Below are 27,866 nucleotides of genomic sequence, written 5' to 3'. Positions count from 1 at the left end.
CAAGAAAAACAACTATCACAGGAGTTAGGAATGGGGAAGGATGTTCAGAAAGAGAAGTGCCTGAAGGCAAGTGTTGAACCCTGTACTGGGTTAACTTCGCATGCCAAATCCTACTTTCAGTTCTTGTCAGTTGTACTGGTGCCTAACCAGCCTTCTGTCAGAATTCATTTAGCACAGTGTGGAGCAAGAACCTAATATTTTCAGAAGAGAACAGGTGCAATCTACCAGAGTTTTAAATGTGCCATGGAAAAGCAGCAAATACAGCCTATTTCCTGAGAATCACTCTAAAAGGCATGGCAGTTCATTCAGGGCAGGGCCTATCAGCAGTACCAGCTGCGCCTGACAGAGTCCCACCTTGACATGGAATCGTGCCAGCTACCTTGCATGCTCTAATCTTGTTACTCACAATGGAAGCCTGGGGCTAACGATAATGGATCTGGCCCCAAACACTGGGCAGATCATTCTTCCTGCAGTGCTAGAAAATTAAGGCTGGACTGCAGAGCCTGACCCTTAACTGGCCTTTGGCAATCCCCTGAATACAAACCAGATACAGGGTGTGTGTGTGTGTGTTTAACTGCAAACTAATGAGTTCTCCTTCAAAACCCTTATTTGGTGCACACATCTGGCTCTTCCACAGGAATTTTAGCCGAGCAAAGAAGTTGGAGTTAATTTTGAGTCCCTGGAAAAGCTGCTGGTTGGCGGTGGTGGCCAACAGAAGTTCCTACCTAGAAAGGATCACTCAGAGTTCTGGCTGAGATTCACTCAAAGAAAACCCAAGAGAAGATGAAGTGGCAAGAGCAAAGAAGTGCTTTCAGTGCAACCCACTGCCGCCTGTTGACCAAAAGGAGCTGGAGGATTCTTCCTGGGATCACTGCAGCTCGAGCCATGAGAAGCTTTCTTCTTAGGGGACAGCTGCCCCTCCTGCTGCTGCTCTCTGGCCTGCAGAGTCGCACGGAGAGTTCTGAGGTAGGGGCTGATGCAGGTGGGGGAGGGAAAAGAGGGGGTCTAATCTTTTTATGCTCAGTGCTCCAATGGAGCACTCACCTGTCAACAAACTTGTAGTGACCCAAATTTATGCACTTGGGATCTAACTTCATTGAAACATTTTAATAAATACAAGGGTGCTTGCAAAAGTTCACAGGAAATGGAATTAAAAGATAAGTATACTGTGATGCAGAAGAATTTTGAAATCCATACATTTTCTTTCAATATTACGACATTTTCCAAGAAAAGATCCTTGAAGGTATGGATTTCAAATTTTTTTGCACCAAATTAATATTTTAATTTCACTTTTCACAAACTTTTTGACATATCCTCATTATTACTAGTGAGAATAGAAAGCAATTATCAAAATTATAAATTTCTTATTTATAAATATGTAATTATGAAAGTCAGTGGCATATAGTTATTTTCTTGGTTCTCATTTAAAGTTAAATACTGGTTCCATAAAGCAAATAACACAAAATAAATTTGATCTATCTTTCTTTAAACTATAGAGATCAACTTGTTTTAAGTATGCTAATTTAAAGCTCTCTATAAAAATATTCTGAGATTAAAGATGACAGAATATATTTTGATCTAATAATACATTAACAAAATGTTGAAGTTTATCATGGGACGTGATAGCAAAGGATACGACTGGTTTCATTTGGTTTGGCTTAATAGATTCGGTAGACCTATTTTACAATCTACTAAAGGGAATTATGGGTTAAGTTTATTTATTTACACAGGCTTACTTAGTTATTTGAAAGGCAGAGCTACAGATAGAGACAGAGTGACAGAGAGAAATTCCATCTGCTGTTTACTCCTCAAATAGCCAGAAGCTTCATTCTTATCTCTCATGCAGGCACAGGGGTCCAAGAAGTTTCCCAGGTGCATCTGCAGAGCACTGGTGCAGCAATGCAACAGCCAGGACTCCTGCCAGCACTCACGTAACCCAACCATACCATAATACCAGCCCTGGTTAAAATGTATCTGTCTTAAAAATTTGTCAAACAACAAAAAGATGTTTCATAAACAATACAGGAATAACATCCAATGGTATCCTTTTTGAGTTTCATTCTCAACATCCTTAACATTGACTAGGTGGAATCTTTTAACCTAACTACAGTGAGCACTGTTTATCTAAAAAGCATCATTTTGTTACTAAGAAAGAGTAACTATTTGGATTTAGATAATTCAACCAAGGCTCTAAATAATGTGAAAACTTCATGGACTTCTTTTCAAATTCCTAACACCAATGTAGCAGTACTGTCAACAACTAATATTCAGCTTGCTGTCTATTAGAAAAGAGTATATTTTTCCCCTTCCTGCTTTCCAAGAAGGCACCTTTATCCACTTTTTACTCACCTGCTCCCTTGGATGTGGTGACATGCACTCAGTGAATAGCACCAGTAGGAATAACTGGGTACACTGGGGTGGGCTCCTTTTTCCTCATGGGCATCAATCTGATGGCAAAGGGCATTTGTCCTCCATTCCTCTTGTAAAAGTGTCACCTGGCCAGGTCACAGTCTAATACGGCCTGTAACTAGGGGCAAGTTGGCCTCATTCTGGAATTTCCTTTTTTGTTTTTTACATAGAACAGAGAGATGGAGTGAAATCTTCATCCATTGGTTTACTTCCCAAATAGCCACAATAACCTGGGCTGGACTAGTCTGAAGTCAGGAACCAGGAGTTTTCTCTCTGTTTTCCGCATGTTTCCAGGGGCCCAAGTACTCTGCTGCTTTGCTCAAAGTACTCTGCTGCTTTCCCAGGAGCACTGGCAGCAAGGTAGATTGGAAGCAGAGAAGCTGGGACATGAACTAGCACCTATATAGGATGCTTGCATTGCAGGAGTCATCTTAACCCACAAGCCACAACACTGGCCCCCGAAATTTACTCCTAACAGGCCCACCTGATATTGAATCTGCAGATGTGTGCTCCTACATAGCCTCATTCAATAATAAAAATGACAATTAACCTTCACTTATGTTCTCAGTTTTTTAGCAATCTGTGAAGACTAGAGGGTTGCAATTTAATAGTAGTCCCTTTGGAAAACCTAACACACACATCCATTAAGATTTTTCTAAAATTAAACTCAAACATTTTATGTAGATGCTATGAATTTATAAAAGAGATAACCTCTATAATATTCATGACAAAGTATGAAGGGGAAGGAAGGGAAAGAAAACCCAAACCGTGAATGCAATTTAAATACCTACGGAAAGATGGAATTAAAAGGTAAGTTTGGGCCACTGTGATGCAGTAACTTAAGCTACTGCTTTGGATGCCCACGTTCTACATCAGAGCTCCTGGATTCAAGCCCTGTTTTCACTTTTTATTATTATTTTTTTAATATTTATTGATATTTATTGGAAAGGCAGATTTACAGAGAAAAGGCAGAGAGAGAGAGAGACATCTTCCATCCACTGGCTTAATCCCCAAGTGGCTGCAACAGCCAGAGCTGAACCAATCTGAAGCCAAGAGCCAGGAGCTTCTTCAGGTCTCCCATGTAGTTGCAGGTCCTAAGGCTTTGGCCCATCCTCTACTGCTTTCCCAGACCACACGCAAGGAGCTGGATGGCAGGTGAAGCAGCCAGGACACAAACTGGCACTTATATGGGATCCCAGCGGTTGGTTCTAAGGTGAGAATTTAGCCACTAGGCTATCATGCCTGGCCCCTGTCTTCACTTCCAATCTAGCTTTCTGTTAATGCGGACCTTGGGAGTTAAGAAATGGCAGATCAAGTACTTGGATCCCTACCATCCACCTAGGGCACCTGGATGGAGCTCCTGTTCCTCTTGGTTTCAGTTAGCTCAAAACCACTGTTGCAGGCATCTGGGAGATGAACAAGCAGGTGAAAGACTCTTGGTTGTGTGTGTTTGAAAGACTATGCCTTTCATAGAAATAAGAATAAACATTTTTAAAAGCAAGTTTATTGCTGAAAAAATTAAATCCAGAATAGTTTTTCATAACATACTCTCCTTGAATTTTGGAGGATCCTTTGTATTTATGCACTTCAGGTTCTTTGCACCAACACAAACATTTTTAAAATTCTTTTTTCTATGAATTGTGAAGAATTATATTTAATGTACTCAATATGCAAAAAGCATTGTGATTTCAGTGATATCAACAGGGTTACTTCTTCCCAGAGGAGATGACCTTTTGGTGAGTATGTTCACCTTTTGTCCATGTTTAGCTAATAGTGATGTAGAAAGAAACAGATACAGTGCAATCAACGAATCTTTGTTTTAGGGAAATTTGGCTACATAGAGTCTAGCAAAGTTGCTACTATCTTGACCGTCTGAATTGGAATGTTTAAATGGGGATTCTTTTTTTATTTCCAGATTGCAATTAAAATGAACTTTGACTTGGCACCAGATTCTTTTGATGATCAGTATCAAGGCTGTAGCAAAGAGGTCATGGAGGAGCTAAAACAAGGAGATTATTTCATGAAAGAACTACAAGCCCTTAAGAACTACTCCAAGATATGGCAGAATGCCCACTTGACCTGGTTGAACCATGCAAAAGCTCTTCCCAAGAGCATGACTATTTCCCATGCAGTAGCCATCCTGATTTATACACTGAACAGCAATGTTCGCTCTGACTTTATGAGTGCCATGACCAGGATGGTCAGGTCCCCACAGCAGTATGAGCATTCATTCCCTTTTAAGTATCTACACTACTACCTGACCTCAGCAATCCAGTTGCTGAGGAAAAACACTGATGGGAAGAACAACAGTCTGTGTTTCGAGGTGCATCATGGCACCAAGGATGTCTCCTTCAAGGCCTACAAAGGGGCTACCATTCGATTTGGTCAGTTTCTCCCCGCCTCCCTCATAAGAGAAGAAGCAGAGAGGTTTGGGAACCAAACACTATTTACCATACAGACCTGCCTCGGTGCACCTGTGCAAGACTTCTCCCTCAAGAAAGAAGTTTTAATCCCTCCTTATGAGTTCTTTGAGGTCATAAACATGAGCTACTACCCAAGAGGATACTGGGTGCAACTGCAGTCAGCTGGGAACCAGAGCACATACAACTGCCAGCTGCTAAAAGGTATTCTTAAGCCAAATTGAATCTACTTTTGTCAGAATCATAAACCATGAATCTTTTATAAAAGTTACTTTTTTCTGATGGGTAGTTAGGGGGAAAATGCTCAAAATAGGGAACTCAGTCTCCACCAGTGTTGAAACCGACAGGTTAGAGAACATGTGCTTCATTTCTTGGTTTTCCCTCTCTTTCTCCTCATCTATTTCTAGGAAAATGAGTTTCTGTAATAGAACTACAGTAGCTCCTCCTTAAATTGGGGGGATATATTACAAGACTCCTATTTATCTTATACTTTAAGAGCATTAAACTATAGAGATACCATGTTTTTCATTTATATATATGTACATATATATATATATGGAGCCAGGAGCTTCTTCCAGGTCTCCACACAGGTATAGGTGGTCCCAAGGCTTTGGGCCATCCTCTACTGCTTTCCCAGGCCACAAGCAGGGAGCTGGGCATGAAGCATCTGGGACAAGAACTGGCATCCATTTGGGACCCAAGCACTTGCAAGGTGAGGATTTAGCCGTTGAGCCATCATGCCAGACTCACAAAAAATTGTTTCTCCCTAAAACTCAATGTTGTCATCATTATTACAAGGATAAGGGGTTCTAAAAGTAAAACAGGAACCAAGACTTACAAAGTTCCCACTTAAACCATCTTCTATTGTCACAGGAGGCCTTGCCAATACAAGATAGTTAAAATCATTATACTCAGTGAGCTGCTGTGTGCAGCGAGGATCTCATTCTCCCTGAGGGGAAGTAAGGCAACTTTACAATAAGGGCTCTTAAAAATATGTTTGTTTATTATTTATTTGAAAGGCAGAATTACAGATGGAGGGCACTTGAGAAAGGCAGAGGGAGATTTACTTTTATCCTTCTATATTGCCAACAAGTGATTTCACAGAAAAAGAGTTCTGTAGCAAATGCTGTACCCTGTTTTAGAAGGACAAAGCATGTCTCTAGCCACATGAGTTAATTCATGCCATGTGGTCAATAATAAATGAAGCATTCTCTTTAACACCCCTAAGTGACTTGGACTTGAATCAGATACCTAGAAGGAATTCCAATATTTGAAGACCTAGAGACGGCAGATCTCCTAGCAATTTCAGTCCCTAGTCAAGAGTTAGGCACTTTAGTCATCAGATGATCAGGAATATGGTCACTTGCAATGAAAATGACCAGACTAAACTTTCATTTTGAAAATTCACTAATTAGAAGCTCTGCAACCTTTGGAGAAAAACTTGTAAACAGCATAAAAAAAATACCACTGGTCATAGAAGCTGGTGTTTTCTTTATAAATTGAAACGGGAAGTAAAAGATCAGATGTATCACATCATCCACCCAGAGATGGAACGGGAGCATTTTCCTAGGCACAACAGCTACAAAATTATCTAAAGGAGGGAAGTCTTTGTCCCTGGACTCTGAAAGTTGCAGAGAAGTCTGGTCTATTCTCTGACTGGGTTTTGCTTCCCTAAAACCTCAATGACTGGTTGTTAGCACAGTCATTTTATTGGACCCAGTCAATACCCACTCATGTCTACAATTAAAAACAAAAAGTCTGCTGGCTTCAGAACATTTCCTGTAACTTGCTACAATATTTACACTCCCCCCTCTCAGGAAACTAAGGAACGTTTTTATTAATGGGTAAACATATTCCAACACTTTGGAATAGTGAGTATGAACCACGGAGAAGAGGTGGTAGTGTGTCTGTCTCATAAGTGAACACTCCTTGTTACTAAAAGTTCAGTCCCTGTCCTTAGTATCCAATCAAAATGATGAAGACAAGGTTTTGGGGTGAAGGCAAGAGAACATTCAATCTGTCAACAGCTAAGAGCATAGCCAACTTTCAGGTCTCAAGGGCTACCATTTTGTTGAATGAAGGCGTTTTGGGGTTTTAAAAGGGGGCTATAAGGAAGGGTCTCTGGTTTGGTAAAGCCAAAAAGGACTACAGTTCTCTGGTTTCAGGGGCCAGGCTTGTCACTAGATCATACACAATGAATTGCTTCTGTTTTAGCCATGTGGTTCTTGAAAGCCATGAGTGCTGAGAATGGTCTGACCTGACCTGGTAAAGACAAGGAATAAGGCAATCTGTGCCTTAGGACATGGGCAAGCAAGAAGCCAGCTTCCCAGCTTTATGTTGGCTTATAATTTCATGCCTGGTTACATTTCCTGTAAATAAGATCAGTAGAATCCCCAGACCTGATTTTCAAGTTAGTGGCTATTGGTCCTACTAACACATTCTCACATTCGACTTGAAACACTAGCCCTCTCAGCAGACCACTGCTCAACTCGTCAATTTTGTTTTTTTCTTTTTTTCTTTTTTTTCTTTTTTCACTAGCATAAGCCAAAAGGTATGCAATGTCCCTCAAAGTCCCTCTAAGACAGGTGAACTGTGCTTCCTCTCCTCTGGATCTGACAGGCAGAACACAAGAAAGGCACCAGTGAGCCTTTAAATCAGCCTGTCCAGAGACTGTAACTCTCCCAGAGAAGATAAGTGCATTAAAGAGCGCTGGCATGCCTGTGCTTCAATCTATGTCAAAATTGGTCCTGGGGATTTGTAAATCAAATTCAAAATACTCCCAGGAATCTTCACCTTCAGAGTCAAGAGGTCAAATCAGGAGTACATTTGCAAAAGAAAAAATTAAATCATCTAAAGCTAAAGGCTTTCCCCTCTGACTCTTCCATCACCCCTACATGACCTATACCTGTTACCAAAGAAACACATGTGCCCTTGCACACTGGAAGACTTAAAATATGTTAACAGAATGTTAATTAGTCATTTGCCCTTTACTGCTGCTTCTTTCAGCAACATATCTATGCCAAAAATCTGCAGACCCACAAACACATGCTCTGTTCTGCATCGTTGGCTTCATAAAGAAAAGTTTTATTTGCTGAAATGTTTCACATAATCAAAATTCTTAACATGTTTCTAGAGAAATACAACCAACTGTTTCTAATAAGCCTTGTTTTCCATGTAAACTTTGCCAATTACAAATAATAACAACGTACTCCAGTGGCTCAGTCTCTGTGCCAGTTTCTTCACACACACACCACGTTTTTAAACATTACTTTTTAAGATTCTAGTGTGGACAAAATTAATGCATGTGAAAGCCCTTAGAACAATGTGTGACACACTAAGTACCCAAAATATCTTAACTGTTATTACTACTAACATTAGTTTACTACCTACCTGTTTAATTATTGGCTTCAAATCTCTAAAATTAATTTTGCCTATCTGTGACATCACATTGACCTTGAAGACGTGTCTGTCTCAAATAAACACATGAAAGAATAAGCAACAACTAAACTGGGAGAATACATGGCATGTGGAAAATGTACAGACTTTGGAGCCATAAAGACCTGGGTATATAGGAGTAGCAATGGGGCATTATGTAAATGACTCAACACCGGAACCTCATTCTTCATTCATAAAATGGAAACAGTGCTTGCCTTGCAGAAATGTGACAGTGCTTGGCACTCAACCACCATTATCCATAAAACCGAAAAACTCTGTGAAAGTATTTTAAACATGGTGACAACTTTTTACCAGGTAAAATCCTAAAAGTTGAATACTCATTACTTGCTATATGTTTCCTAGAAAAAGATTATGGTTAGAATTTGCCTCAAATGCAAGATTGTTTTGACTTTTCCTATTAATCACATGGGGAGCTACTGAACTGTTTTGGGTGAGGATATAGAAGATTTCATTTAGATTTTATTAGAATTGGTCTGAGATCTCCATTAAGAATAAACTGCAAAGTTAAAGAAGAGTCTCCAATTAGGAGGCTACTTAGTCAAAACAAGAGGGCCAGTATTGTGGCACAGTGCCTTGAGCATCTCCTGAGATCCTGGCATTCGGTATTAGCATGGGTTCAAGCTCCACTTACGATCCAGCTCCCTGCTAATATATATAAGCAGTGCAAGATGAACAAGTGCTTGGATCTCTACCATCCATGGAGAAGACCCGGTTGGACTATCCTAGCCTCAGATCGGCCTAAGCTGTTGCAGCCATTTGAGGAGTGCACCAGACATTGGAAGATCCTCTCTCTGCCTTTTATGTACCTAAGTTCTTAAAAAAATAATCCAATGAGAGATGAAGGTGGTGGCAGTGGAACTGGCAGTATAATTTGGTTCAGTATACATTGTGAAGATTAAAGCAAGAGAACTTCTTGACATGCTGGATGTGGAGAGAGAGAGAAAGAGGAGTACAAGATGGCTGCAAAGTTTTGGCTTGAGTAACTAAAAACATGGAGCTGGCATGTACTGAGGTTCAGAGGCTTGTGGATGGCAGAGACCTGGATGTAAAGTTTGTGTAGTGATCTTGCTGTACTGATGTGAACACTGATTTGGTATAGGGGTTTAGTGTAAGATGTATCGGACATATGAAATAGTCAGTTGAAGTAGGGATGTATAAGCCTAAAAGTTAAAATGACTTGGACTAGAAATACAAATTTGGAGTCAGTGGAATATGGATGATAGTCAAAGCCCTGTGATGAGATGAGCTCTGCATGGGGAGTACAAAGAGAAGCTGCCCAATGACCATTTCTCAGGATACTCCAATTATATAAGCTAGGATGAGAGGAAACAAGCAACGAATCCTTAGGAGGAGTGGCTGACAAGAAGAGAAAAACCAACAGAGTTGGTCTCCTTGGAGCAAAGTGAAAAGTGTCAGGGATGAAAGAGTGGTAAAGCTATTAAATTTCCTAAGCTCCATGAGGAATGAAAATTGACAGTTAAGTTGCTGAAGTTCAACATGATTTTGTGTCACTGTGCGGGCACACAGATTCTTAAGCTCTCCTTGGCCTTACTTTCCTCATTTGGGAATTAGAGATTATAGTGTTAATTTCATTTGGGGGGGGGGGCTTGAGAATAACACTGGATATCTGTACTCACATTTAATACATAGTAAGTTATATGTAACTACGAGTTAAGAGGTGGATGAGGTAGTAGCAACTGTGGCAGTATTAACACTACTTCCAAAATCCATGAAATGTTTTTGTTTTATAGATGAGAATGCTGAGACTCAATGAAAGCAAATATCAAGGTCAAGTTCAAACTGCTAGGGACAGACCTTCAAAACTGAAGCTAATCACCTCCAAACCCAGCCATTTTTCTGCTTTTACTGTTGTTCTTCTATCACTTTTTTCTGACAATTCCCTTCAGTAGAGTCTTAATCTACTGGAAAGTTGAAAGGGTGGATATGGAAGGCTCTGCAATCTCTAACCTCCATGAGGAGAAAACAAAACAAAACCAAAAAAACATTTGAGAATCATTCTACTAACAAGCTAGAGTGGTATTAATGCGTCCAGGACTCTGTACAGCTTTAACACAACCTTTGCTCCCCAAAATCCCAAATAAAACGATATATCCACTACTAATTTCCTTCTTGTTGGTAAAAATCAGGGTTTTGAACATTGCTAAAGATACAGAGATGGGTATAGATACAGATTCTAAGCCCAAACTTAAATTCCAAGAAACTCAAATATTTTATACATCATATAAAAATAATGAAAACATTTCTAATTCATCTGTTAATCCTGTCAAAAACTATGAGCAGTTATTAAGACAATCAGATTGCAGTCTTTTTTGCTCACAAACATCTTTTCTACCCTAAACATACAAGGAGGACTGGCTGAAGAGGATATCTAATCATTATGTGGACCATTTGTAGGTTTCCATCTCTTCTCTCCATCCCAAAGTGTTCTCAATCAGGGCTTACACCTGGCAGTAATGCTTTGTTTTCTAGCTTTATTTTCAACAGTCAATACTCACTGCCTGTTAATCTTTCCCATACTTCCTGTGAGAGATGCGCATATATAGGCAGTGCACATACACCCACATTCAAAATACAGCAGGTCAGCACTGTGAATGCTTCTTGTATTTTGCAATACAAAAAAAAAAAGATGTGTGAATGAATATCTGATTTTTGGACTGGCAATGCATGCGTAAGAATAGAGTGGAGTCAAAGTACCTGAATGCGAGTGTTACCTACACTATTTACTAGATGTGTGACTTCTGGCCAGTTTCTTCACATCTGTCACAGTTTCATCAATATGTGGGCATTTGGCACAGTAGTGAGGATGCCACTTGTGAACCCTGCATACTGGCTCCATTCATAATTCCAGTTACCTGCTAATGTGCACCCTGGAAGGCAACAGGTGATAGCTCAAGGCCCTGCCACACAAAAGACACCCAAACTGAGTTCAGGGCTCCTTCCTGACTTTGGTCAGCCCCAGCTGTCTGTTGCAGGTTTGAGGGGCGTGAACAAGCAAATGGAAATCCTCTCTGACTTCTGACCATCTGTCTCTCTCTGATTTCTAAATAAGAGTAAACAATGTTTTAAATGAGGGCAATGAAAATAAATAGCTCATAGATTTGTTGTAAGGATTAAATGAGTTAATATCAGACAAGAGCTCAAAACAAATTTAATGTTAGCCTTCATCACGGTAATAAACATCATTAAGATGAGGAAAATGGGGCCCAGCATGGTTGCCTAGTGGCTGAAGTCCCTGCCTGGAATGCTCCGATCCCATATGGGCATCAGTTTTAATCCTGGCAGCCCCACTTCCCATCCAACTCCCTGCTTGTGGCCTGGGAAAGCAGTCAAGGATGGCCCAAAGCCTTGGTACCCTGCACCTGTGTGAGAGACCTGAAAGAGATGCTTGCTTTGGATTGGTACAGCACCAGCCATTGTGCTCACTTAGGGAACGAATCATCGGACGGAAGATCTTCCTCTCTGTCTCTCCTCCTCTTGGTATATCTGACTTTGCAATAAAAATTAAATAAATCTTAAAAAAATAAACAAGTTAAATTCTAACAGAAATACTTTAAAGTAGCATTTCAAGACACGCAGCATTTCAAATGTTTTTATTTATAATTTTCTTTAAATAAGTGGACACTAAAGGAGAAATGAATTCATTAATCTCTGCTAGCTAAAACATCGGATTTGCTTTTTTTGTTTTGCAGATTTCAGCAAGAAGTACAACCCTGCTCCTACAGTTATTGCTTTGCTTTTCTTTTTTACCAGTGCCATTGTCTATGTCTAAAACAGGATATAAAGGAATCTGTGGTCCACAGACTGCATTGCTGTGACTGGCAAACTCAGGCCAGGCAGCATGCTCTGAGAACTTGGGGATATGGGGTTGCAAGAAGTCCAGAGTGGCACAGGTACAACAAGCAGGGATTTAAGGGTTCATGTCAAGTAGGGAATGACTCAACAGCCTCTTCCATGGACAAGGCCACTGTACTTACAAGGCTAGATCATGGAACCCACCAGCAAGCATTGGAACAGGGGAATAGGTAATGTGAAGATGGGCCATGACGCCAACCAGTATGTGGCAATCTGTTCTGGGGTTACAATCTGTGCAGGACTATGTGGGTTCACCCATGTGGAACAGTAACCTCCATTGGTACATGCAAGATATGTGGCTAGGAACAGACCTGGTTGGGGAGCTAAGAAATGCCCTGGCTGGGTCAGGGTTCCCACTGGCAAGCACAAGAGCCAGAATGGGACACTGGGCTACATGTGGCTGCAGTCTCCCCCAGCAAGGTTGAGGACTAGGTCTGGGGAGTGTCATACTGGGCTAGACTCCAACACATCCACTGGTACTCAAGTGAGCCAAGCTGGGTGTACAATGGGCTGGGCTAGGTCTCAGCTCCCACTGAATTACGTGAGAGCTATGTCAAGGCATGGACCAGGTGTGGCCGGGCTGCAACACCCAACAGTCAAAACCAGTCAGACATTGGAAGTGTATCCTCATGCACAGATTGGCAAGATCAACAGTATTTAAGAACTATCACATTCATCTGGGCAGAATCCTCAGAGTGTGTGCCACATTGTGACCCTGGGTTAATACTGGGTAGCCTTTTCCCATCCCTGAGTACTGTGGTGGCTGGGAGGCTGGGTATGGCTTCCTACCTTATCTCTCCTCTCCCCCAGAAATGAGAAGAAATAGAAAGTTTGGAAACAATGATCACACCCACTTTCCCTAACTTTGATTCCTTCCCAACCTCATCAACTATGTAAACATTATCTAAAATTTTAAAAAAAGAAAAAATGGGAGCATAAAATAAAGGAATTTGTGTCTCTTTGTCTAAAAAAATTTAAATATGAATACTTCATTGGCTTTTTGGCTACAAATGGGAATGTATCTGCCCAGCTATTATTCCTGCCTCGCTAACCACTGATACAGAGCTGGCTCAACCCACTTCCTTAGCCAGTCAGGGTATTTCTTCCCCAGGGACATGGGGACTCAAAGAAAGGAAAATGATTCTTGGAAGGCACATGGGATATACTCAAGGTACTTTTCTGGAATTTGAATTGGCAGTAGAATGAGAGCGCAGTATTAGCTCCTAACACAGCTATCTTGCTACCGAGACAGGAGATGCTACCTCCCTGAGAAAGGAGTTAACACAATGAAATTGTAACTGTCATTTTTTAACCATGCTGACTTTCATTCTTTCTTTTTATTTTTAACACTGCAAAAACTACAAGTGGTTGCCAATTGACTACTGTCTGCACTTATGTTCTAACATACCCCATGTCTAGCACAAAGGCCATCTTTCAAAGTAGTATGAAAACTCATGAGGTATCTGACAGAAATGAAAATTCTTTTGTCATACCCCTACTTGCCATCCACTTTCTTAAATACGCAAGTACTCATTTCCATAGTGTTTCTACACTTTTGAAGGACATCTAAGGTTGGTTCCATGGCCTTGACAATTTGTTCCAAATGATCGGCTGCTGATCCTACGGGATTGTCGGTGTTCTCAGTTTTTAGTGCATCCTGTAGTTTTTTCAAAGTGTCTATTGCAGTGCCTTTAGAAGGATCTGGAGTCATCATTTTTCCAGAAACTGTGGCATCTTCTTGCCCCTTGGTGTCTTCTCTATGGAAGTCACTTAACTGAAGATCCATGATGGGGGATTTCATCAGGAGGGCCAGAGAAGACTCCAAGCTCCCCAGGACATTACTATTCTTCAGTGCAGAGATAAGGACTGGTGAGTGGACATTCTGCAACATCTCTTTAGCTGACCGCTGCAACTCTTGCAGGTTGGTACTCTTCTCAGCCAAGCAACACATGGGTGTTGCAATCCTGGAGCAGATAGGCTCCTTCTGTGTATTACTATGCTGTGCATCCACTACAGACTGTACCTCTTTCAATACGCTGAACATCTGTCCACATACATCCTTGATGTTAATATCTTCTTTCACAGCTACTGGGGGGATCTGGGTATGCATACTTTGGTTGTATAACTCAATAAATGTGTTCATGGAGGAAGAAAGATCTCTCATGTAATAGAAGAATGTTCTGGCAGCTTGAGCCAGTCTTTGTTTATCCTTTTCTAACTCTGAAGACATTTCTCCAACAAATATGTTTCGGCACTGCAAAGCAAAGCAATAATAATGAAACCTACAAGATACGGCACCCACAGGGATTGAAAAGAAGATCTAACTGTGTGGTTAGAGCTGCTGGCTGAGAACCACCATCATACCACCTCAAGGTAGGAAAACTGCTGCATAGCCCAGCACTCCCACTTTCAGCTGAGAGTGAAGTCCACGGTATTCTACTGCCTTTTACTTCAGCCTGGCAGCTTCGCCACCCTGGAGCAGGGAAGCCACCTTCCTTCCTCCCCTTTCCTCACTCCTGTAGAGCACCATATTTTCCTCTGTTCCACTACTACCAGCACCATACTCAGCATAAGGAGGAGATGCCATCTGCACTGAGAGAAGTGAGAGAACGCAGCAACCAGTGTCACTGTTAATACTGCCTGAGGAAGAATCCTGTGGCAGTCCACTCTGACTCTGAGTCCACCTGTCCCCTCTCCGCACCCCTGACAAGGACTCCTGGCAACTAGTAGGGAGGAGGGACAAGCTTGCTAAGGAGAGTGCAAGTTTCTTTAAGTATCATGCACACCTGGGTGATTCTATCTGAGGGGAAATTCACAGTCCTGACTTTCTTGAGTCTGCCCGGAGGGCTCCCAGCGATGGGCCACTGAAGAGGATGTGTCTTGCCACTGAACCTTGTTTCTCTCTTCCCAAGAAGCAGGGAAAGTGCTGATAACTTCAGTCACTTTCCTCTCACTGCTTTTGCCCTGAACACCAAACCACAGTCAAGTATACAGCTTGTGAGCTAAACCCCTCACATTTCAACCACAGCACTAGGAAAGGGCATACTGTGAAATAAATGACAACTGGACAACAGAGGGAAGAGAAGATTACAAGAGGAAAAAAATAGCAGTGATGGTATTTTAACATATTGACTCAATACATATGGTAATTATATGCCGAACAAGAGGGCGTGAGCAGATCCACAGTTATAAGCCTCCTTTATCTTCCCTGACATGATAAAATATTAATTCTAGGTAAATGGTATGAAGGGCTATAGGATATTACAATCTCTCTAGTAACCATTAAAGAGTGGGAGGCAATGCGATGAGGCAGGCAATGACTGCAGAGAAGCAGCCACAGGCAAGGGATGCTGACAGCCACCAGACTCTAGGAACGCAAGGCAGGAGGCTCCTCCTGGATCCCCGGAAAGGTGGTCTGCTGGGTGCCACACTTTTTCCAGCTCTAAACCCTGAGAGGATGAACTGCTGTTTCACAACGTGCTAAGCTTCTTCTGGTCTATGACAACAGCTCTAAGAAACTAACACAGATTTTGATAAATGGACAAATTAAAATGAAATTTTAAAAATTATCTAAATAGGGCCCGGCGGCGTGGCCTAGCAGCTAAAAGTCCTCGCCTTGAATGCGCCGGGATCCCATATGGGTGCTGGTTCTAATCCCAGCAGCTCCACTTCCCATACAGCTCCCTGCTTGTGGCCTGGGAAAGCAGTCGAGGACGGCCCAAAGCTTTGGGACTCTGTACCCATGTGGGATACCCGAAGAAGTTCCTGGATCCTGGCTTCGGATTGGCGTAGCATCAGCCATTGCACTCACTTGGGGAGTGAATCATCGGATGGAAGATCTTCCTCTCTGTCTCTCCTCCTCTCTGTATATCTGACTTTCCAATAAATAAATAAATCTTTAAAAAAAATTCTTACAGTAGAAGAAAAATGGAGAATGGATAATTTAAGCCCATATCTTATGAAATTAGAGAAGAGCAAACTAAAGATCAAAATAACAAAACATAGAAATAAAAAAAACCAGAAAACAGAAAAAGGCAAAATCAACAAAACCAAACTTTTTTTGAAACAATCAACAAAACTGCAAAATACTGGGCCACATTAACCAAGACAAAAGTGAACAATATTACTACTAACCCAAAGGCATTAAAAGGGACAATGATAGGACACTATTAACAATTCTTCACACATAAATTTAACATTCTGAATAAAACTTATTTCATAAGAGGCACAAATATAACACATTCAAGAAAAAAATGGAAAACTTAAATAAACCTAACCCTTTTTAGGTAAAGTATAACTAAAAATCTTTCAAAAAGAAAAACCTTAAGCCCAAGATGATTTCACTAGGGAATTCAATCATCTATCAAAGAATTAAATAACTACGTAACTTGGGCGACGCAGGGTTTAATGACCTGCGCGGTTTCTGGCTTCAGCTTCTCACCAGCACAGGCCCTGGAAGACAGCAGGAAAGCTTTAGTAACCGGTGCCTGTGGACCTCGTGGAAGACCTGGACTGTTTCCAGCACCTGACTCTGAGTTCAGGCAGGTGCCTGGTGTTTCTCAGCCGGAGAACAAATCAACAGATGGGAATCTCTCTTTCTCGACCTCTCCTGTCTGCCTCTCCAAAATAAAATAAAATTTAAAAGTTGTTTTTTTTAAAAAAAAAATTACTTTTATTGCAAACTCAGATATATAGAGAGAAGAGGAGACACAGAGAGAAAGATCTTCTATCCACTGATTTCACTCCCCAAGTGACCACAACGGCCAGGGCTGAGCCCATCTGAAGCCAGGAGCCTCTTCCAGGTCTCTCATGTGGGTGCAGGCTTCCAAGGCTTTGGGGCTGATCTCCACTGATCTCCCAGGCCACAAGCAGGGAGCTGGATGGGAAACGGGGTCACTGGGATTAGAACCAGCATCCATACAGGATTCCGGGCGTGTGCAAGCTGTGGACCTTAGCCACTAGGCTACTGTAACAGGCCCAGTACATATCAAATTTACACAAATATAGGAAACAGAAGAATTCTGAAGACCAACTGATACACAAATAGCCTGGAAAGCAGACAGGCAGAGGGACCCAGCAGTCACTAGTAAAGCCTGTAAAGTCATCACATTCCATCAGAAGCATCCAGACGAAACCAGATGAAAGAGCACAACAGTGCTGCTCAACAAGCGCTGGGCCCACACACGCAGACACGACAAGGTAAGCAATACGGATTTATTAGTACTGATAAAATACTCTGATTTTCAGTATTAAAGGGAGATAGAATTAAGGCTATCAATCTGGAATTTTAGCCGTGAAGTAGTGAAACAGCTTTTTTATTAGAAGGTCCTATGGCATGTTCCTATGAGTATTCCTCTGAAAACAAGAAGGGAAAAAATTCACAACTGCTAGGACTAAGAGGGGGAAGAGAATCAGTAAGGATAACCAATCAGTAAGGATTAAGGATGCAGTGAAACCTAGGTGAATGTGGCTGCTTATCTGGATGGTAACATTTCCTTGCGTGTTGTTAACATTAGCATTGGCACTCAGAATCTAAGGGAAGACAGAACAGGGAACTCTAACACTAGCTCATGTGTAGAGCGTATACTCCCTTTGTAGGTTACATTTAAATATACTGGAATTTTGCTGTATGTTTCCAAAGAGACAATTATCTTTTGAAAGCATGAAACATTTTTTTTTTTTTAATTCCTCAAGGCTTACAGTAGAGACTTTACAAGAAAGCATTTGAAAACACTGATGAATGACCTTGGTATTTTACCGTCAGCCTAGTCTTATTATTGGATTCTTAGCACATAGCCCTTCAAAGAATTTACATCACGATAAACTTCTCTTTTAATTATAGGTCATGATTTTATTTAAATTAAGGAAAGCTCAGACTTACATTCTTGAAAAAAAAAATAAAGCTCAGGACTTTACTATTTCTACTTAGTAGCTGTCATGTTTCTTTTGTATGTCTTCTGACTTAAGCGTACCCCCATTATTTCCACAATCCCAAATAAAAAAAACTTAGCCTGACACAAGGCCCCAATTTGGACAGTGAAGAAAAGCAAGAGAAAACATGAGCATCAAAGAACATTAGGAACTAAACACCACATTTACACAGGGTCTTGTGATTTTTCCTTTTTGTTATTATGGGGAAAATTCATACAGAGAAAGACAACAATCTTACAGACTCCCATGTACCTGTAACTCAGTTATGCAAGTTATCAGAATGAAGTAGGTGTTTGTGATGTCCTCAATGCGCAGCAATGCGTCTGGGTTGGATTCCTGTCCTCAGCTCCTGACAATGCAGACCCAAGGAGGCAGTGGTGTGCCTCCAACAACTGGGCTCTGGCTGCTGAACCAGACACCTTGATTGCATCCCCAGCTTCTAACTTTGGTCCCAGCCACAATAGTTGTTTGGAAAGCAAATCAGCGGAACCAAAACTCTTTCTCTCTCCCACTCTTGCTCTCTCTCCCCGTCACCCCCTTCCCATATATATGGTGTCCGTATCTATGTGGGGTTGCCAGGATTAGAACTGGCGGCCCATATGGGATCCTGGCATGTGCAAGGTGAGGACTTTAGCTACTATGCTATTGTGCCGGGCCCCATCTTTTACTTTCAAAGAGAGCCATTATTCCGCTATAATATTTTGGTGGCAGGGTAAAAGCCCTTGAAATATGGTTTGTAACATGTGCCCAGAGTCATAAAAACTTTATTTCCCATTACTTATTTAATTCTACTTATCCTAAAGAAACAGTCCAGATGAGGGAGGAAGAAATAAATCTGCGTATCGAGGTGCTCATTAGAGTGTTGTGGTGATGAAATAAGTAGGGTTTGGTAAATTAGGGCAAGGGTATGTGGAGCACTTTATGTAACCAATCAAATGTGTTCAAAATTAACAATATGGATAAACATCTGAGTTAATATAAAACCAACTTAATTAACTTTACAAACACTTAAATTCTGGAGAGCAAAAAAAAATTAAGAGGGCAAGTTTATAGATGTTTTCTTGCTCTGTTTTACAAAGTTTACATGTAAATGATAATGGCTTCATATTTTAAAACACTTTATCAAATTTTCACTTTCATTTCCTTGTCACAATTCTACCATCAAAATACAAGTCAAAAGGTTCTGAAACATCTTATCACCTTAATATTAGTTTCTGTATTTAAATTCCTTTAGTACATGGCAGTAACAGACTACTGTTATTCACAAAAACTTCGTAAAAATTTTTATTTGTATAGGTGACAATCAATACTTTTCCATTGTGTTAGGTAGTTCATCTCTGGAAAAACTAACTATACAATTTATCGCTTAATAAATGATAGCTTTGAGATTAAATCATCAATAAACCAAATGTCTCAAAAATGTACATTATAAAAACCAATCGATTTAAAAAAATATTTGCAGCAAATAAATTCATCTTTCAGTTCTACTTTTCCAAACTTGGAAGAACTCTCACACTCTCACGGTTTCTTAGGTGACCTTTCACCTTGAGTGTTTACTTCACAATTCATCAACTGAATTTACTTCTAGGTTCAAATCATGCTTACCCCATTTTCATTTCCATTTCCCAGGGAGATCTGATCAACTCCAGATTCCATGTCAGCACTTCCAAATTTATTTTCTGCTACTTTTGTTTAAGATCGGGAGTCAGAAATCTCTAGACTTCGTTTTACTTTTTTTTTTTTTACTTTATTTAACTTTTTTTATTTGAAAGGCAGACCTGGAGAGGAGACACAGAAACATCTTCCATCCACTGACTCATTCCCCAAATGGCTGCAGCAGCTGGAGCTGGGCCATTCCAAAGCCAGAAGCCAGGAGTGTCTCTGAAGTCTCCCATATGGGTGCAGAAGCCCAAGGCTTTGGGGTTCCTCCACTGCTTTCTCGGGCCATAAGCAGGGAGCTGGATGGGAAGCAGAACAGCCAGGACATGAACTGTCATCCATAAGGAATGCCAGCACTTAAAGTAGAGGATCAGCTTGTTGAATCACAGCACTGTCCCCCAGATTTTTTTTTAAAGCAACAGAATTCTCCCATCAGATAAATTTTACCCACCCAAAAGCTCAAACGTGCAAAAAGCAAGAGAAGGCAAAACTATTTCATCCAAAGCTTAGGTGAATTTGAGTCCCAGAGACCAAGATTGCCACCTGCTGGTCAGTAATTCTCCATCAGGGCATTTTTACATCAGAGATTGCACAATAAAACATATAAATGGTACAAACTGTATGGAAATGGGTGACTTCTCAAGTGGAAATGTTTGCTGACAGGAAACACCATCATGTGCTTACTCAAATTTGCCAAGCAAGAGCAGAGTTAATTGGAGTAAGATTACATTTACTGCAATTAATGTCCTACTCTCAACAGAAAACACAGCTGGACAAAGGAAAATATACAAGTCAGAACTCCTCTTGGCACCTCTTATTAGTAAGACATCACTTGGAGTTTGCCTGAGTGACAAATATGCTCCTTAAGAAGGGTAACTCCTATTCATCACAGAACTTTCAATTTGCTGAGTGGAATACTCAGAGATGCAGAACAAGAGTGGAGACACTGCATATTTCCGTGAAGGACGTTTCCATGAGGTGTTGAAGCTCTTCGTTCACTATAAAGCACACACCTGGGAGTACTAATTTGAAGGAGCAGATTCTTCCCCTTCCCAGGATTTACAGATGCCACATGTGACCACAGCATCAACACACACTAAGATGGAGACTGCCCGACACTCGGACATCCTCCAAATACCAACAGCTTCCCTCATGTTACGTGAAATCATACTTCCAAATTACAAAGCTGTCTTAAATTTTTAAATTTCAAAAGAACAGGGATCATGCTTTTTTATGTCTGTATGCTTTACAGAACCCAGAATACGCCATCACACACAAGAAAGTACTACCCTAGAAGACAAATTGTCCCAAGACAAAATTACAACAAATTTAGCTTTCAGAAATATTAACTGGTTTATCTGCAATCCTAGAATAGGACAAATCTCATTCTATAAAACATTTCAATTAGCACAAAAAAATTGGTTTTGTACACAGAAAAAGAAAGCTGAAGAAACCAAAAACAGAAAAAGTGAGTCTGTCGAGTAGAAGTCACTTTCACTATCAGGCAAGGTTATAAAACTAAAGCAACAGAAGAATATCTGAATGGTTAACATCAGGTTACTTCTGGGCACTGTACGTGTGTCTGACAAGTAAAGTCAGGCTACAGAAACTGACCTGTTTAGCCAATTCGGCTACTATCTTGCTCCTGACTTGACAGAAGAGCAGAAAAAAACATCTTAGTTTCAGTTAGTTAGCATGTTATAGTACGAGTAATTCTACTTCCATTTTTTCCAGTCTGGTCTGGACGAAGCCCCAGTATAGGAGCTTAGCTCAATTAATAGCTTCCTAAAATTTTCAACAATTGTTACTGACTGAATAAATTGCTTCTTTATCTGTACCAAAATAACTCAGAGGTTTTGCCTTCAATCCTCACCTCTTTCCTTCTTAATTTTCTAGTACTTCTTACTACATTTAGGGATGGAAATCCGCAAGTAGCATGAGCTGTACTCTGTGGAGGTCAGGTGCCTCTGCGCAGGCATGGAGGCCAATCTGTTGAAGCTGTTTGCAGAGAAACATTCCCTATTCCCTACTCACAGCTAGGAAGGTAAACCTGACAGGAAAAAACACAAATCCCTTTTCATTAAAGGGGAAAGTAATTCTGAGCACATTATGATGAATCTCACTCAAATTTGTTATTGGTACAAATCGTGGATTGCTGTCTACAGCACGCCAGAAAAAGAAAGTTAATTATACTGCAATGGTAAGGGCTTGGATGTTTAAAGGGAAATTTAAAAATTATTTTCATTTTGAAAATTCACCATGTGCTTTTCTGATCAGACACTGTATTACAAATTCTATTCTGTTTAGAATTCTTCATTTGGCTTTGTTAGATTTCTTTAACAACGGCACTACTTTTTAACTAATTTTTCTTTTAACTCCCTATTTTTCAATCCTCTTTAACTTAGTCATCCTTGCATACCAAATTTTTCCAGGCTATTTATCCTCCTAGGTTTTAATTGTGCAAAGTCCCTCCATACACATTTCAAAACTACCTAGGCTTTGTAAAAAATCACTGGAGGGCCCGGTGTGGTAGCCTAGTGGCTAAAATTCTTGCCTTGTACATGCCAGAATCCCATATGGAAACCAGTAGTAACCCAGGCAGCCCTGCTTCCCATCCAGCGTGTGTCCTATGACAGCCCAAGTCCTATGAGCCTGCACCTGTGTGGGAGACCCAGAAGCTCCTGGATCCTGGCTTCAAACTGGCCCAGTTCACACCACTGCTGCCATTTGGGGAGTGAACCAACAGACAAAAGATCTTTGTGTCCTTTTCTCTGTATATCTGCCATTCCAAGAAACATTAATAAATCTTTATTTTAAAAGTATAGAACGTTTCACATTAAAAAAAAAAACTTGATTTTATACATCAATAAATATTAACTTTTAACTCCAAAGACCAGTACATTACACCAGAATAATTTTGAGGCGGATAGGACCAAAAGTGAGTCCCCACTGGTTTTCTCCCCAGATACCCATGATGGGTAGAGACCAAAGCCAGGCACTCAGTCTCTCACCTGGATGGCAGGAATCTGACCATAGGAGCCACAAACAGAGTCAGGGACCAGGGAGTAGAGCTGGGTATAAACCCAGGTTCTTTAACAGAAAATGAGCGCAACTCAAGCCATCTTAACCATCCATACTAACTGGAGGTTCCATATTTACTATTAAATAGGCAGAAAGCTTTGAGAAAAATTTTGTTCCATGAGTCCAATTACTTTTGTACCTGAATAGTACTATCTACCACTGTGCTTTTGTGGTGCTCTAACATGGCGGAGTCACTCTATCATTACTTTCCCCAAAGAAAACACATATCCTATCATGTTTCAGATACAGTTTATAATAAATTTATATATTGTGATACAGCAAATAGATTGACCTAAAAGCAACTGTTCACTTGGAAGCACTGAAGAATTCGAGTTCTGGGAGCTGCTAACTGTGATGTCAGCATCCCATATGGCCGCTCTGTTTTCAGAACAGCTCCCTGCTAACGTGCCTGAGGACAGTGCAGGATGGCCCGCAGGCTCCGACCCCTGCACCCTGCAGGAGACCTGGCGGAAAACCGGTTCCGACCTGAGCCAGCCTTAACTGTTGTGGCCATTTGGGGAATGAATCAGCACATGGAAGATCCCTCTCTAACTCTTTCAATTAACTAAATCATACCTTCAAAAAAAAAAAAAGTTAGATCCCCATGCCCCCATGCGTGTATCTTGAGGTGGTCAGAATCACACTCCATTCATGAAAGCTATGCCTAACAACCACTAGAGTCTCCACTTTTTCTGAGAAAAAAAATCCACATCCTTCTTCTCACCTAAATATCCATATAGTGATGAAGCTGGTTGTCTTCTGCAGTGTGGGAACTAGAGTCTGCACTTCATGATAAGATCTGAAAATCAGGAATAAAAACAAGTTCAATAGAAAGTTTCTAGAAGAAAAAAATATCTAAATTTGTACTACAACACTGCATTCTGCAGGACATTTCGGTGAGTTTGGGGGGTATTTAGTAGAACCTCTACATGAAATTTCTTTAAGTGAGACAGAATTGGAAAGTGAAATGTGTGACTATCATCTGTGCGGGTGTGTCCTCAATCTAACTCAAGGATAAAGTCCATTACTGACAGTGGCAGCTTGCTACACCAAGAAGTTCCAGTACGTTTTTCCTTAGTGTAACATAGTTATGTGCCTCATTCAAACTCCTATCCATTTGCAAAGTACATATCTATGACAAGCAGAATAGTTTTCATGTTTATCAAGAGAAAAACATCTTCATTAATTTATCCTACTTTTTTTAAAGATTTTAATTTTTTAAAAGGATTTATTTTTATTGCAAAGTCAGATATATACAGAGAGAAGAGACAGAAATATCTTCTGTCCAATGATTCACTCCCCAAATGACTGCAATAGCCGGTGTTGAGTCAATCCGAAGCCAGGAGCCAGGAACTTCTTCCAGGTCTCCCATGCAGGTGCAGGGTCCCAAGGCTTTGGGCCGTCCACGACTGCTTTTCCAGGCCACAAGCAGGAAAAGCTGGATGGAAAGCGCTGCTGCTGGGATTAGAACCAGCACCCATATGGGATCCCAGCGTGTTCAAGGTAAGGACCTTAGCTGCTAAGCCACAGCACCAGGCCCTATTTTTAAATTTTTTATTGGAAAGTGAGATACACAGAGAGAAGAGACAGAGAGGAAGATCTTCCATCTGCTGATTCACTCCCCAAGTGGCCACAATGGCCAGAGCTGAGCCAATCCGAAGCCAGGAGCCTCTTCCAGGTCTCTCACATGGGTGCAGGGTCCCAAGCCACTGGACTGATCTCCACTGATCTCCCAGGCCACAAGCAGGGAGCTGGATGGGAAGCGGGACCGCCAGGATTAGAACTGGCGCCCAGACGGGATTCCGGCGCATGCAAGGTGAGGACTTTAGCCACCAGGCTTCTGCGCCAGGCCCTATCCTATATTTTTGAAATCCTCATTTGCAGACTAAGAATCACAGCACTAGAACAAGTAAGTATTTATTCCAGTATGAAATATATTGGATCCTACACAAATAAGAACAGAAGATTCCATTTTCTCCCAAGTGCTTAATAGAAAAGTAAAAGCAGCAGGAATATGATAAGCTGAATCAACTTTTGAATATTAACAAATACATTTTTGGGCCAAGTGTGGTCCAGATCAGATTGAAGATCTTTCCATCTCTCCTCTCTGTAAATCTGACTTTTGAATAAAAATTTAAAAATCTCTTGGAAAAAAAATATATTATTGTTACTGAAGCAATCATATTTATACAGATGAACTCAGAAAAGCATAACTGTTCCTTTTTTCTCTAAACAATAATGTAAGCCACAGTTCCAACACAAGAAGTTTCCTGTCAGGTACATTTTATTCTTTTTATGGTATACTCTTGATACTTAATAAAACTTTCACAAACTGGCACTTTCTTCTTTCAGATGCTTTAGGTCCGTAACTGCACAGCCCCCTGTATGCTGCCCACCTTCTCTCTAAATGAAACTCGAGTCTCAAATATATACTCATCACGCTCTTTCTGGTCAGGTGCTTCTGTTGCTCTGGCACCTTGACTCTTGGCTGACCCAGGACAGGTGGTTCCCTGAGCATGGTCCCTGTGTACTGCTTAGATGGGACAATGGATATAGCAATATCACTTCTGGTTTGTGTACTATCAGGAGTAGGAGTTCCAGGAGAGGTGAGGCCTAGCAGTGATGGAATGTGGGCAGAGAAGCCAGGGAAAGGTGAATGTCTGAAGCTTTGTAAGTGTGTCCAGGTTATTCATTGCATGTCTCTTAGGATAACTTATACTGTTGGGGAAGCTGGGACATAGGTCTTCAGCTTAACGGACGGACTTCAGGGTAATGACCATTTGTTCCTCTTGGGGTTATGCTTGGTTGGGTTATGGCTGGATTACCTTTGGTTGGATGCCCACAGGGACTTGTGACTTGCTATTTCTAATTTGCTTTATTATCACCAAGCTTGATTAATAAAGACTCCTTAATAAACCTTAGATCTGTCTGGTGTGATCTCGCTCGCACCCCGTAACATCTGGAGGCCCCAGCGAGATTAGAGATCCCAATTCAGAGGGCAGTGGCCGTCCTGTGATCAGGAACCAGGCTCGGTAGTCTGGGGAGGCCACTGTGATGGTCAACACGGCCCCAGCACCTGATCTTGGCTTCCTGGCTCACAGATTCACACTGATCCTTAGGAGGAGTCACCTAGTTCAGCATGACAGGTCACAGGTGAGTTTCACCCATAACTGGGGCTCACCATCTGACTTGATTCCATTTCTAGGAGTACTCATGTGGGACTCGTCAAGAAGGCTGCACGCGGCTTAACTTCTGAGTCCGAACCATACGAGACATGGTACTGTCCATCTGGTTTGGGTGTTCAAATTTTGGATTCCCAACATCTGGTTTCTGGATTGTGTGGCCACATGTCTGTCTTGTCTTTTTGTGAAGTGTATGTGTTTTTCAATAGAAAAGGTTTTGTTTTGAAGTAACAGCGCTTAGCCTCGGAGCTCTTTGAAGCTGAAGGAGGAATCTCAATTTTGTGTATCTTTTTAGAGCTAGAGTTGCTTTAGGAAAACCTCAAAATTTATGCATCAATAACTGTAGCTACCTACACTTTTGCACACTGACTCCAAATTTTATAAAAATCATCACTGAAAAAGAGGCCAATTTTCTGAGGAATTCAATTCTGCCACCCTCATATGCATACAAAAAAAAAATTTCCTAGTCAGACCTATAAACATAGATTTTACAACTCTTAATGAAGATTTATCATTTTACTTTTCAGAGTTCATAACTGAAATATGGCTCAGAGCGACTTCCTCTACCCAGAGAACCCGAGGCGACGGCAGGAAGTGAATCGCCTCCACCAGCAGCTCCTTGACTGCTTATATGACAGCTTCCAGGCCACCAATAAGCTGATCGAGGTTCTAAATATGCACTTGGGGTGCAGACTGGATTCCATTGAGATGAAGAAAGATGGGACCATCAAAGAAAACTGCGATATCATCATCCGAGCCATGACAAAAATCCAATCGGTACTGCAAAAGGTTGACGAAGCACTCAAAGACAAACTAGAGCCCACCCTGTACAGGAAACTGCAGGATATTAAGGAAAGGGAAACGGTAAAGATTGCAATGGTACAAAAGATTATTTCCGTCATCCTGGGAGAAGCCACATCTGCAGCCAGTGCAGTGGCTGTGAAACTTGTGGGCTCCAACCTCACAACTGGCATAATTAATAAGTTGGTCAACGTGCTAACTCAAATTGGCGCCTCTCTTCTTGGCAGTATCGGGGTTGCTGTTCTTGGCCTTGGCATAGACATGGTTTTCCGTGCTATCCTGGGAGCAGTGGAGAAAACCCAACTTGAGGCAGCCATCAAAAGCTACGAGAAGCATCTGGTGGAGTTCAAGTCAGCCTCAGAAAAATATCATCACGCCATTACAGAGGTGACCAATGCAGTGAAACGCCAGATGAAATGAACGACCCTTTGACTTGCCCCCCGGGGTAGCTTTTCTATTACATTTTCCATCATCATATTTGCTTCCTGGCTCATGTTTCATATGCTGCCAATTTGTACATAAATAGGACAAACCATTTGGAAACAACTGGAGGTATGAAATTAGACAATTCTTGAGTTTTTGTTTTAATTAACACTGGGTGACGTAGTGCCAGGTCCTCTGAGGTACAAGATTACATCCCAGGACGTTTTCCTTACACTGCTTAACCAGGTAAACACTGGAAGTGTAGTGACAATAGCAGGTGTAGAGATGACCAATATTCCCTTTCTAATCTGCCATCAAAATTCTTAACACATCTGATGCAGAGACGCTCACTCTCACCACTGGAATCAAGCATCACTTAGTTTATAGGCAGCATTTGTGGTAACTGCACCAAACACACCTTGAACTTTCAACTGATATTTTTTTATACCACCTTATTTTTTGACCATCAGATTCAATACAATTTTCTAAAACTGAAGACAACAAAAACCCATAACAATCTGCTTTGATTATGAAAAGTGGCAATGGATCTGTCAATTTCTACTAATTGCATAACGTCATCTGGATGGGCTTTTCAAAGATATAAAACATAAAGAGTGTGATTTCAACCGAC

At 41.1% G+C, this 27,866-nt stretch overlaps 3 protein-coding genes across 6 annotated transcripts; 2 read left to right on the top strand and 1 right to left on the bottom strand.

Annotated features, from left to right (window-relative positions):
- The first annotated feature begins 471 nt into the window (after nt 1-471).
- On the top strand, nt 472-14,308 carry ART4 (ADP-ribosyltransferase 4 (inactive) (Dombrock blood group)). Of its 3 annotated transcripts, XR_005882396.1 has the most exons (4): nt 477-966; nt 4,325-5,033; nt 11,996-12,134; nt 13,881-14,308. XR_005882396.1 is itself a non-coding variant. In XM_040967377.1 (3 exons), exons 1-3 carry the CDS (start codon nt 784-786, stop codon nt 12,119-12,121), a joined length of 927 nt encoding a protein of 308 aa, XP_040823311.1. In that variant the 5' UTR covers nt 472-783; the 3' UTR covers nt 12,122-12,983. The 3 variants fall into 3 exon arrangements, 2 of the variants coding, with proteins under 2 accessions (XP_040823311.1, XP_040823309.1); XM_040967377.1 differs by lacking the exon at nt 13,881-14,308 and having other exon boundaries at nt 472-966; nt 4,325-4,942; nt 11,996-12,983; XM_040967375.1 differs by lacking the exon at nt 13,881-14,308 and having other exon boundaries at nt 11,996-12,983.
- On the bottom strand, nt 13,206-14,388 carry CUNH12orf60 (chromosome unknown C12orf60 homolog). The gene has a single exon (XM_040967384.1). It carries the CDS (start codon nt 14,386-14,388, stop codon nt 13,654-13,656), a length of 735 nt encoding a protein of 244 aa, XP_040823318.1. The 3' UTR covers nt 13,206-13,653.
- Nucleotides 13,937-27,866, top strand: SMCO3 (single-pass membrane protein with coiled-coil domains 3). Of its 2 annotated transcripts, XM_040967388.1 has the most exons (4): nt 13,937-14,027; nt 14,385-14,531; nt 17,166-17,357; nt 26,539-27,866. In XM_040967388.1, exon 4 carries the CDS (start codon nt 26,555-26,557, stop codon nt 27,230-27,232), a length of 678 nt encoding a protein of 225 aa, XP_040823322.1. In that variant the 5' UTR covers nt 13,937-14,027; nt 14,385-14,531; nt 17,166-17,357; nt 26,539-26,554; the 3' UTR covers nt 27,233-27,866. The 2 variants fall into 2 exon arrangements, with proteins under 2 accessions (XP_040823322.1, XP_040823327.1); XM_040967393.1 differs by lacking the exons at nt 13,937-14,027; nt 14,385-14,531 and adding an exon at nt 21,835-21,948 and having other exon boundaries at nt 17,059-17,357.

The sequence above is a fragment of the Ochotona curzoniae genome, unplaced genomic scaffold (genome assembly GCF_017591425.1).
Source record: "Ochotona curzoniae isolate NIBS_2020 unplaced genomic scaffold, NIBS_Ocur_1.0 contig_1482, whole genome shotgun sequence".
Classification (NCBI taxonomy): Eukaryota; Metazoa; Chordata; class Mammalia; order Lagomorpha; family Ochotonidae; genus Ochotona; species Ochotona curzoniae.
This window is presented reverse-complemented; position numbering and strand designations above follow the sequence as displayed.

Coding starts and splice junctions, on each gene's coding strand:
- ART4 (XM_040967375.1), top strand. CDS start 784: ATGAAGTGGCAAGAGCAAAGAAGTGCTTTCAGTGCAACCCACTGCCGC. Junction 967..4,324: donor GTCGCACGGAGAGTTCTGAG/GTAGGGGCTGAT, acceptor TTTTATTTCCAG/ATTGCAATTAAAATGAACTT. Junction 5,034..11,995: donor CAACTGCCAGCTGCTAAAAG/GTATTCTTAAGC, acceptor TTTGTTTTGCAG/ATTTCAGCAAGAAGTACAAC.
- SMCO3 (XM_040967388.1), top strand. CDS start 26,555: ATGGCTCAGAGCGACTTCCTCTACCCAGAGAACCCGAGGCGACGGCAG.
- CUNH12orf60 (XM_040967384.1), bottom strand. CDS start 14,388: ATGTCTTCAGAGTTAGAAAAGGATAAACAAAGACTGGCTCAAGCTGCC.